This window comes from Myotis daubentonii, chromosome X (genome assembly GCF_963259705.1).
Source record: "Myotis daubentonii chromosome X, mMyoDau2.1, whole genome shotgun sequence".
In the NCBI taxonomy this organism is placed as follows: Eukaryota; Metazoa; Chordata; class Mammalia; order Chiroptera; family Vespertilionidae; genus Myotis; species Myotis daubentonii.
Window position 1 is genome coordinate 96,756,283 of NC_081861.1, and position 12,190 is coordinate 96,768,472.

Sequence of the window (12,190 nt, forward strand, 5' to 3'; positions counted from 1 at the left end):
AAGCCCCCCAGTGGGGACCTTCAACCCATGAGGGTGTGGCCATCCTGGGTGAGGGGCTGATGGCTGTTTGCAGGCTGGCCACAGCCCCCAGCCAGCCAAGCTCCCAGTGGAGGCTGGCTGGAAGCAGGTATCTGGGATTTATTTATCTTCTATAATTGAAACTTTGTTGCTTTGAGCAGAGGCCCCAGCTGGCCAGGGGAGGCGGAAAACTTGGCTTCCTCCATCGCAGGGCAACCAAGCAGCCTGCTTGCTCCTGCTCTGTGGCTGCCGGCCACCATCTTGGTTGGGTTAATTTGCATATAGTCGCTCTGATTGGCTGGTGGGTGTGGCTGGTGGGCGTGGTTTGTGGATGTAGTGGAGGTACGGTCAATTTGGATGTTTCTCTTTTTTTAGATAAGATTCATCAGAGCTGCTGATCTGCAATTTTCTGTTTTTGTGTCATCCCTGCCAGCTCTTGCTATCAGGGTAATGTGTTAGAAAGTAATGCTTTTTCAATTTTTTGGAAGAGCTTGAGGATAGGTATGAAATCTTCTTATAATACAGGTCTATTACAATTGATTTCCTTTTTACTTATCTGGCACCATCTTTATTTCACCTTCATTTTTGAATGATAGCTTTGGATAAATTATTCCTGGTTGATAAAAACTTTTTAAAACTCTCAGCAATTTGAAAATACCATCTTTTCACTGTCCCTGATGCAACTTTACCTGTTAATCATATTAGGGTTCACCTATATGTCTTGTCATTTTTCTCATAGTGCTTTAATAATTTTCTCATCTTTAGCTTTCCACTTTTAACTAATGTGTCTGAGTGTGACCTGTTTTGAGCCTATTTGGTGTTTCATCAAATTAAACATTTCCATCCATTTGTTTGAATATTTTTGTGTTACTTTCCTTTTTACTGGTGCTCTCATTATGCCTATGCTGGTATACTTAATGATGTCCCACATTTCTCTGAGGTTATTTTCTTCATTGTTTTTTCTCTCTTCTCCATATTGATGTCTTCTCTACTGACCTATCTTCGTTTGTTGATTGTTCTGCTAGCTCAAATATAGTATTAAGCTCCTCTAGTAAATTTCTCATTTGTTATTATGCTTCTCAACTTAAAAATTTCTATTTTTAAAAAAATATAAATATAAATATATATATATTACTGATCTTTGCTATTCTCCCCATCTGGGCCTCTTGTAAGGCAGTGTTTATTGTCTTTTATTTTTCTTGTGTATGGGTGCCACTTTCCTGTTTCTCTGCATGTCTCATGTTTTGTTGTTATAAAGCAGACATTTTATATAGTACTAGAGGCCTGATGCAAGAAATTCGTGCAAGGGTAGGCCTTCCTTCCCCTGGCTGCCGGCACTGTCTTCCCTCTGGCACCAGGGACTTGGGCTTGCTTCCCTCTGGCTGCTGGCAGGCACCCGGGACCCAGGCTTGCTTCCCTCTGGCTGCCCACAGGCACCTGGGACCTGGGCTTCCCTCTGGCCCCAGCTTCCTCTGGAAGGACGTCTGGTCTAATTAGCATATTACCCTTTTATTATTATAGATTATTGGCTATATACCTTCTGTTGTACTGTACATCCCTATAACTATTCTGTAACTACCAATTTCTACTTCTTAATCCCTTCACTTTTTCCACCTATCCCCCCAACCCCCCCCTCCCATCTGGCAACCATCAAAATGTTCTCTATCTATGGGTCTGTTTCTGTTCTGCTTGTTTGTTCATTTTGTTCTTTATATTCCACATATAAGTGAAGTCATCTGGCATTTGTCTTCCTCTGTCTGACTCATTTCACTCAGCATAATACCATCAAGGTTCATCCAGGGTGTTGCAGGTGGCAGCATTTCATCTTCTTTATGGCTGGGTAATATCCCGTTGTGTATATGTACCACTTCTTCATCCACTCATCTGTTGATGAACACTTAGGGTGCTTCCAAATCTTGCCTATTGTAAGTAATATGTGTTTGGATTTAGTGTTTTGGGTCTCTTTGGATAAATACCCTGAAGTCAATTGCTGGATCCTTCTTTGTCTCTTATTATATAGCCTTTGTTTTATCTGTTGTATTGCTACCTCAGCTTTTTTTGTGTATCCATTTTCATGAAATATCTTTTTCTATTCCTTTACTTTCAGTTTGTACGTGTCTTTCCATCTGACGTGAGCTGGGGAGACTTTGATCATTTTTGTTTTAGGTGTATCACCATTATCCCATGTTTCTCCTTCTTTACTCTGGTCCAACAAGACCATCTTTTCATAAACAAAATCAGTGATTAAGGCACATCCCAATATAATCCTTTTATTTTAGTTTATCCTATTTGAGAACAAGATTCGTCCTGGAAATGATAAAACTTAGAGGTTTTGAATTATTACACAAACTAGAGGCCTGGTGCATGAAATTTGTGCATGGGTGTGTGTGTCCCTCAGCCCAACCTGAACCCTTTTCAATCTGGGACCCCTCGAGGGATGTCCGACTGCCTGTTTAGGCCCGATCCCACCACAATCCAGGACTGCTGGCTCCGAACTGCTCACCTGCCTGCCTGCCTGATTGCCCTTAACCGCTTCTGCCTGCCAGTCTGATCACCCCCTAACTGCCCTCCCCTGCAGGCCTGGTCCCCCCCAACTGCCCTCCCCTGCAGGCCTGGTTCTCCCCAACTGCCCTCCCCTGCCAGCCTGATCACCCACAACTGCCCTCCCCTCTAGGCCTGATCGCCCGCAACTGCCCTCCTCTGCTGGCCATCTTGTGTCAACATGGGGGCGGCCATCTTGTGTTGGAGTGATGGTCAATTTGCATATTACCACTTTATTAGATAGGATAACAACTATGGATAATGATCCTCCTCCTCTGAGGGATCATTATTTGCTTGGTTATTTCCCCTGCAGTATGCATTCCTATGTTATCTTTTATTCTAGCTACCTGATTGTCCCTGAGTCAGCATAACACATTTACTGGTAAGATCTTAACCTTCACTATTGGTTGTGTGTGTGCTTGGAGGCCACTAACATATTTTAGGGAATTTACTTTTGATTGATGTTCAGCCAGGGACTTGTAGCATGGTGATTCCTTTTCTGTCCTGCGAAGGCACAGCCTTGGTCATACACATTGCCTTCCAGATTGCCAGGGATGAGTGTGATATTATTTTTAGGCCCATGTTTCTAGGAGTCACCTGTGGAGCAGAGCAACTTTTTGCTCAGTTTGGCAAAGTTTCTTGTGCCAGCAAACTTATTACCCTGTGTGGGAACCATGACACCCTGTGTCACAGATCTGCATGTATTGGAAAATGCTTTTAAGTCTGTCTCACATTCTGCTTTTATGTCCTGAGTGTGGGTCCACTTATACACAGATTATGCTGTTCAAGAGGCAACTATATTTTTTAATATAATATCTGAGTGGAAATGTAGTCCAGCAAAAATAGAAATGGACTGGGTGTTCAGGAGCCAGAGTTTTCATTCCAGCATGGTCTCTAGCAAGCTCAGTGACTTCTTCTGAAGTTCAGTTTCCACATTTGTAGAAGTAAATTGATTAAAGGGCCTCTAAATTCCTTCCAACTCTAAAATCCTATGATTTTATGAAATAGAAATTGAACAAGAAATATGGAAATAACTTGCTGCCTTTAAAAAATATTTTTATTGATTTCAGAGAGGAAGGGAGAGGGAGAGAGATAGAAACATCAATGATGAGAATCATTGATTGGCTGCCTCCTGCATGCCCCCTACTGAGGACTGAGCCAGCAACCCAGGCATGTGCCCTGACCGGGAATCAAATGATGACCTCCAGGTTCATAGATAGAATCTCAACCACTGAGCAACCCTGGCTGGGCTCTGCTGCCTTTTTATTTTATTTTATTTTATTTTATTAATGTATTTTATTGATTTTTTACAGAGAGGAAGGGAGAGGGATAGAGAGTTAGAAACACCGATCAGCTGCCTCCTGCACATTCCCCACTGGGGATGTGCCCGCAACCAAGGCACATGCCCTCGACTGGAATCAAACCTGGGACCTTTCAGTCCACAGGCCGACGCTCTACCCACTGAGCCAAAACAGTCAGGGCCCTGCTGCCTTTTTAAAATAAAAAATGTTCTAACCTGTTATGTAACTAGAACATATTTCATTTCAACTGCCTCTCGCTAGTCAAAATGCTAATTTAATGAATGGTTTGCAGTTAAGACATTTCTCCACCCCAAAAGTTTCCTTCTTGACCATTAAGAACAGAAACTCTGGGCAATAAAAAGTTACCTTTCACTGATTTGTAATAAAAAAAAGTATGACAGCTCAATTCTAAGAGAAAAAAGTATAATTTGTTACCTTTTAAGCCATATTATAAGCTATCCAAGCAATTAATTTCTTTCTGAAATAATTCCAAGTTTTCACCTTCTGCATAAGACTGTAAGGCAATTTTCTCAGTGCCTATTAATTATCTGTACTTATTTTAAGTGTGTGAGGGACAAAATATCAATTCTGCCTGTGCATTGCAAAAAAAGTTGCTTTATTGGGACACCCACTGCTGATTATCTGCACATACTGCTGTAAAAGCAAACTGTCATTAAGGGTCTCTCTTGCTACTCTTAACTAATTTTGTCTTAACTAATCAGTTTCAACCAGCTTCTTTGACTTAATATTGTCACTTAATACCATTACATTCAATATCTACATACTTAATGCAGAGAGAAAAGGAACCTTAATCTATAATTTAAGAAAGCTGCCATTACAAACATTCAAATGCTTGCAACTACTAATCCACAACAAAAGTACTATGATAAAGCTACAAGGTTGGAGAATTATGTATATACAATGACAAAAGTTGCTACTTACTGACACAGCCAGCAATTAGGAAATACGGCAGTATGGTCAAAGTGATCCAAAATAAGGAATCATATAATTTTGAACTATCTTGTCTTTAAAGTAAAATATATTTTTGAACTAGCCATCTTTAAAAACTGAGCTTTGTCAGTATCTAAAGGGAAAGGCAAAATATTTATCTTAGGGTATATAAGAGGTACAAATCCCTGAAGAAAAGTAAATACATACTGTGAGCTTGTTCAAATGCTAAGATTTCTTTCTGATTCTAAGAATGACCTTCAATTTCCAAATGAGGTTATGTGCTCATCAAGTTATTTCTATGTTAAAAACCTTCAAGAAGACATCTGGCCCATTTTTTATGATCCCAAATTACCTCGCTTTCAATTTAATTTTTGTAAACTGGAATTCCCTTATGAAGAAAGTAAATATTTAAAATAATGAGATGAGATAAAACCCTATCATCATGCTCCATCTTAAGAGCCTCTTTTTCAAAACTCCAACTTATCCCAATACATAACAAACTACGTTGCAGCCCAGCCAGTGTGGCTCAGTGGTTGGGTACCAACCTATGAATCTGGAGGTCATGGTTTGATTCCATGTCAGGGCACATGCCCAGGTACAAGGCTCGATCCCCAGGAGGGGATATGCAGGAAGCAGCCAATCAGTGATTCACTCTCATCATTGATGTTTCTAGCTCTCTCTCCTTCCTTCCACTCTGAAATCAATAAAAATATATTTTAAAAAAACTATGTTGCAGTACTGATTTGCAAAATTCATACACTTTATCCTTTTGTGTATGTAATATTGTAATGTAATTATACTAAAAGCTCTTTTTCTAGCCACTTCTTCTGAATCATCCTAGAAAACTTTTCTTTCATTTTAATTAGTCTATTATTTCACTGTAAGGACTCACCTTAATATGATGAAGAGAAAAATATTTAAGATTTAGTTATGACCCCTACAAAATTTGTGTGTTTCAGGTAACTTTTTATTAGCTGAAAATATTGGTTAATGACCACAATGACCCAATGGTCTAGAAACCACTTCCAATCATATGGAAAAAAAAAAGTGCTTCAAAACCCTTACTGGGGAAATTACCCCCAACTTAAAAACATTCCTATTTTTCTTTGACTAAATGTTTTTGGCTAAATGTTTCACACACTACAGAATCACTTACTTTGAATATCACTATTCACACTCAAAATGACTATTTCTGATGGCTACTTCAATTTTACCTGCTTGATTATACAGCTAAGCTAAATCTTTTCCATCAGCGTCATTGAAAATGTATAAAAGGAGTTAACAGAAACAAAATTTCTATCTAGAATAAGCACGTTTCTAGTAATACAGCTGATTTGTTTAAAGGAATTGCTTTTTTTTTTCCCTTCAGAAGAGTAATAATGTCTATGGCTTCAAATTAAGAAATGTTCATTCTTTCCCCCATTTTTCAGTTGATTATGCATCTCAGTATTAACTACAACTTCAAAAGCAAGATCCTGCATCACTTACTCTGATGTCAAAGACTAATCATGAAATACTGGTTCAAGCCACTTGTCAAATTGCCTTTATATAACAAAACTGGATACTCAAGTTAGATAAGTATCCGCCCACAAATGAATATACAAAACAAGGAAACATTAGTCTCACCCAGACCAAATTATCATTTAAAACACACTAACCCATAAACCAATAAAATAACTACTTTAAAACCTTTTCTGATAAATAAAGACTCATAATATAGTCATGTGGTTGGTCATGAAATACAGTTTCTCAAACTGAATGATTACTACCAAACAAATGAAAGCAAATTCAAATTATAAGAGAGAAGAGCTTTCTCAGTGAACAAGTATCAACATTTTATTAATTATTTCCAGCAGGTAAAACTTGAATATTTCATTTGGGCTCCTCCTGTTAAATCAAGCTTAAAGGGGCTCATTAAATTACTGAAAAAGAGGAGATGTTGAAATAAAGTAACTCTGAAGTGTCAATACAGATTAGAGTCCTGTCCATCTAACCCTCTCCTATTTATCTAAAGGTCTCTAAGAATGTTTAAGTGGATGTTACTATATTCACGTGTGAACGTGTGCACACACACATGCATGCACATATCTCATTTATTTGTTTCTTTGTGTAACTTCAGATAACAAAAGCAGTATATTTAAGATGGAAACAGAAAAAGCTATTAATTTCCGAGGGTATTACTGCCAGTATGGCAAATATCAAATTATATCAGGGTTCTTTAGTCTTTAAAGAGAAATATATAAATTTTGGTCCAAAACAAAATCAGTATCTTATTTTGGTGGAAAAAAAATAAAATTCTCACCACTAGATGATAGTTATAATGCTGGTTAATGACGAAGAACATTCTATATTAACTAACATGAGAATTGAGGTTTTTCTTCAAAAAGGTTATAGTGGAGAACACTTTAAAAATGTAAGTATAGATATCTATCACAGAATTATTTTAATGGAGGTTGCAGAAAAGAAAAACAATGAACCTTACTATCCTCTTTTTTTAATAAAAACAAACAGACATTTTCCACCGAAATTGTCAGCATAAAGGAGGTTTTAAAAACTATAAAAATTTGGAACCAATCCGATTCATCTGGTTGTGAATATCATCAAATGGCTCTCAGGCCTCAAAAATGGAAATGGGATAAAGTCAGACAGTAACAAAAATAATGATTTGAGCAAAGTGAAGGCAATAACAAGAAAATAATTTGGGGCTAAATATAGTTTAAGAGTTTGTAAAAGATATAAAACTCAAATCAACTTTCAAATAAATCTTATCTAAAAGAAGGAGTATGGATAATGGGAATATATAATTTTTTAATGAAACAATTTTGCTTCAGTGCAAATGTATATTCAAAAAATAAAAATAAAAAGGAAATGTCTCATGTGACTTAGCAGGAACAGTTTCCACAGCCTTTCACACTGTTCACAATTTCTTCTTGTAGTCTCTTCCTTTCCTCCTCTTTGGATACATTTTCTTTCTTTGCATGCCATTTGGAGTTATCAAGGTTCTGCACATGGCTGCTCTGTGTATGCCACATTTCTGAATAGATACTGCCAGGATTAGCAAGTAAACTATGATGGGTACCACGTTCAGCTACTTTACCCTAAAAAAAAGCAAATGAAACATAGAGAAAGGTCATGCAACTAGCAAAATAACTGAAAATACATAATATTTTCTAACTAAAGATCACATCTTTATCTATTCAGCTATTGATGGACACCTAGATTGCTTCCATATTTTAGCTATTGTAAATATTGCTAAATGAACTCAGGGATGCATATATCTTTTCAAATTAGTATTTGTTTTCCTTGGATAAAAATGTAGAAGTGAAATTGCTGATTTGTATGATGGTTCTATTTTTAACTTTGAGAAATATCAATACTGTTTTCTATTATAGTGGCTACAACAATTTATAATCACACCAAGAGTGCAGAAGGGTTACCTTTTTTCCAAATCCTTGCTGGCACTTGCTAATTGACTTTTTGATGATACCCATTTTGACAGGTGTGAGGTGATATCTCATTGTGGTTTTTATTTGCATCTCCCTAATCATTAGTGATGTTGAGCATGTTTTGATGTCTGTTGACCATCTGTACATCTTCTCTGGAGAAATATTCCGTGCCCTCTATTTTTTCTTGGATTATTTTTGCTATGGAGTTGTATAAGCTCCTTATATATTTTGAATATCAACTTCTAATGGGATATATCATTTGCAAATATCTTTTCCCATTTAGTAGGTTACCATTTCATCTTTTTTCCCTTTTTTTTAAATTAAATCTTTATTGTTCAGATTATTACATTTGTTCCTCTTTTTCCCCCCCATAACTCCCCTCCTCCCAGTTCCCGCCCCACCCTCCGCCCTCACTCCCCACCCACTGTCCTCATCCATAGGTGCACGATTTTTGTCCAGTCTCTTTCCGCATCTCCCACACCCCTTTCCCCCACAAGAATAGTCAGTCCATTCCCTTTCTATGTCCCTGATTCTATTATGATCACCAGATTATTTGTTCACTTGATTATTAGATTCACTTGTTGATAGATGCATGTTTGTTGTTCATAATTTGTATCTTTACCTTTTTCTTCTTCTTCTTCCTATTCTTTTTTTTTTAAATATATTTTATTGATTTTTTACAGAGAGGAAGGGAGAGGGATAGAGAGTTAGAAACATCAATCAGCTGCCTCCTGCACATCTGCTACTAGGGATGTGCCCACAACCAAGGTACATGCCCTTGACCAGAATCGAACCTGGGACCTTTCAGTCTGCAGGCCGATGCTCTATCCACTGAGCCAAACTGGTCAGGGCTTCTTCCTATTCTTAAAGAATACCTTTCAGCATTTCATATAATACTGGTTTGGTGGTGATGAACTCCTTTAGCTTTTCCTTATCTGTGAAGCTCTTTATCTGACCTTCTGTTCTGAATGATAGCTTTGCTGGATAAAGTAATCTTGGTTGTAGGTTCTTGGCATTCATCACTTTGACAATTTCTTGCCATTCCCTTCTGGCCTGCAAAGTTTCTGTTGAGAAATCAGCTGAGAGTTGTATGGGTATTCCCTTGTAGGTAACTGAGTTTCTTTCTCTTGCTGCTTTTAAGATTCTCTCTTTGTCTTTTGCTCTTGGCATTTTAATTATGATGTGTCTTGGTGTGGTCCTCTTGGGATTCCTTTTGTTTGGGGTTCTCTGCGCTTCCTGGACCTGTAAGTCTATTTCTTTCACCAGGTGGGGGAAGTTTTCTGTCATTATTTCTTCAAATAGGTTTTCAATATCTTGCTCTCTCTCATCTTCTGGCACCCCTATAATTCTGATGTTGGTACGCTTGAAGCTGTCCCAGAGGCTCCTTACACTATCTTCGTATTTTCGGATTCTTTTTTCATTTTGCTTTTCTGGTTGGGTGTTTTTTTGCTTCTTCGCATTTCAAATCTTTGCCTTGATTCTTGCGCTCCTCTGGTCTGCTGTTGGGAGTCTGTATAGTATTCGTTATTTCAGTCCGTGTATGCTTAATTTCTAGTTGGTTCTTTATGATAACATCGAGGGTCTCATTAGATTTCTTGAGGATCTCACTACATTAATCGGCGGCTTCTAGACAGTTCTTAAGAGACCTTAAAAGTGTGGTTCTGAACTCAATATCCTCCATTGACAGTTTTGTCCTGCTTCTTTGTCTCCGCATTTTTTATGCTTTCTTGGTGCACCCCCTAGTGGTCTTTGTGCGCAGTCTTGTTGTAGTTAAGCCTTGATTGTTGTCGGCAATACCGGGAGTGATTTGACCTCCAGGCTAACTGGCTATGAGAGTCCCCCATTTCATCTTGTTGATCGTTTCTTTCACTGTAGAGAGGATTTTTAGTTTGATGAAACCCCATTTGTTCATTTTTGCTTTTGTTTCTCTTGCTCGAGGGGACATATCTAAAAAGATATGCTATAAATGATGTCAAATAGTTTATTACTTATGTTTCATTCCAAAAGTTTTATGGTTTCAGGTCTTACATAAGTCTTTAATCCATTCTGAGTTTATTTTTGTATGTGGTATAAGAGAGGGATCCAGTTTCATTTTTTTGCATGTATCTATCTAGTTTTCCCAACACTACTTATTGAAGAGAATCATTTCTCCATTGTATATTCATGTCCATTTGTTGAAGATTAATTGACTATATAAGTGAGGGTTTATTTGCAGGTTCTATTCTGTCCCATTGATGTGTCTGCTTTTGGGCCAGTGCCATAGCGTTTTGTTTAAGATGGTTTTATAATATAGTTTGAAACCAGGGAGCATGATACCTCCAACTTTGTTCTTCTTTCTCAAGATTGTGTTGACTATTTGGGGTCTTTTGTAATTCCATTTAATTGTCCTGGTTCTGAAAAGAATGCCATTAGTATTTTAATAAGGATAGCAATGAATCAGTAAATTGCTTTGAGTAGTAAATACTTTTTAATGATATGCATGGTGTATCCTTCCATTTATTTGTGTCCTCTTTGACTTCTTCAGTATCTTACAGTTTTCAGAGTATAGATCTTTCACCTGGTTTAAATTTATTCCTAGGTATATCATTCTTTTTACTGCAATTGTAAATGTGATTCATTTCTTAATTTCTCCTTCTGATCATCTGTTATCAGTGTATAAAATTATGAAAGATTCCTATATATTAATTTTGTATTCTGATACTTGACTGAATTCACTTATTAATTCCATTAGTATTTTATAGTCTTTAGGGTTCTCTAAACATAGCATCACAGACTCTACAAAAGAAAACTGTCACATATGTTTTAATAATCCAATCTTAAAACATATGTGACAGTTTTACTTCTTACTTGCCAATTTTGATGCCCTTTGTTTCTTTTTCTTGTGTAACTGTTGTGGACAAGATTTCCAATACTATGTTGATCCTGGACTTTTGTTTGATGAAAGCTTTTCCATTATTACATCAATTTCCTTGCTCGTTATCAGTCTGTTCCAATTTTGCTTATTCATGGTTCTATCTTAAAAGGTTGTATGTTTCTAGAAATTTATTTCTTCTAGTTTGTGCAATTTGCTGGTATATTACTTATTGTATTTATAGTATTTTTTAAACAATCCTTTGTATTTCTGTGGTGTTGGTTGTAACCTACCCTCTTTCATTTCTGATTTATTTGGGTTCTTTGTTTCTTGATGAGGATGGTTAAAGCTTTATCATTTTTGTTCATCCTTTAAAGAACCATCTCATAGTTTCATAGATCATTTCTATTACTTGTTAGTATCTAATTCATTTATTTCTGCTCTAATCTATATTATTTACTTCCTTCTACTTACTTAGGGTTTTAATTCTTCTTCTTTTTCTAGTTCATAAGTTTAAAGGTAAGATGTTTATTTGAAATCTTTTGTGTTTCCTGAGGTAAGCAGGTATAGCTATAAACCTGTTAGTATTGCTTTTTCTGTATTATAAAAAATTTTCAGAGCAGTATTTTTCTCTTTTATTTGCTTCAAGGTAGTTTTTGTTTTCTGGTTTGATTTCCACTTTGATCCATTGGTTGTTTAGTAGCATGTGGTTTAGTCTCCATGTGATTGTATTCTTTCTAGTTTTCATCTTGTAGTTGATTTCTAGTTTCAAACTGTTTAGATTGGAAAAGATACTTGATATGATTTCAATATTCAACTGTGGAGAATGTTCCATGTATACTTGAGAAGAATGTGTATTCTACAGTTTTTAAATGAAGTGTTCTTTAAATATCTATTAAGTTGATATGATCTAATGTGACATTTAAGACAAAGTATTGATTTTCTATCTGATAAATCTATTGTTGATAGTGGGGTATTAAAGTCCCCTACTATTATTGTATTGCTGTCAATTTCTCTATGTCTGTTATTACTTGCTTTACATATTTAGGTACTCCTCTGTTGGATGCATAGATATCAATGAT

The 12,190-nt window shown here is 36.6% G+C and overlaps 1 protein-coding gene across 1 annotated transcript in view; it reads right to left on the reverse strand.

Moving 5' to 3' along the window:
* Positions 1–6,621: 6,621 nt before the first annotated feature.
* ABCB7 (ATP binding cassette subfamily B member 7) overlaps positions 6,622–12,190 on the reverse strand; it is a 198,483-nt gene continuing 192,914 nt past the window's right edge. Inside the window, exon 15 of the mRNA XM_059680273.1 lies at positions 6,622–7,909. Coding sequence (XP_059536256.1) covers positions 7,694–7,909 — 216 coding nt within the window. The 3' untranslated portion in view covers positions 6,622–7,693. The remainder of the gene's footprint in view (positions 7,910–12,190) is intronic.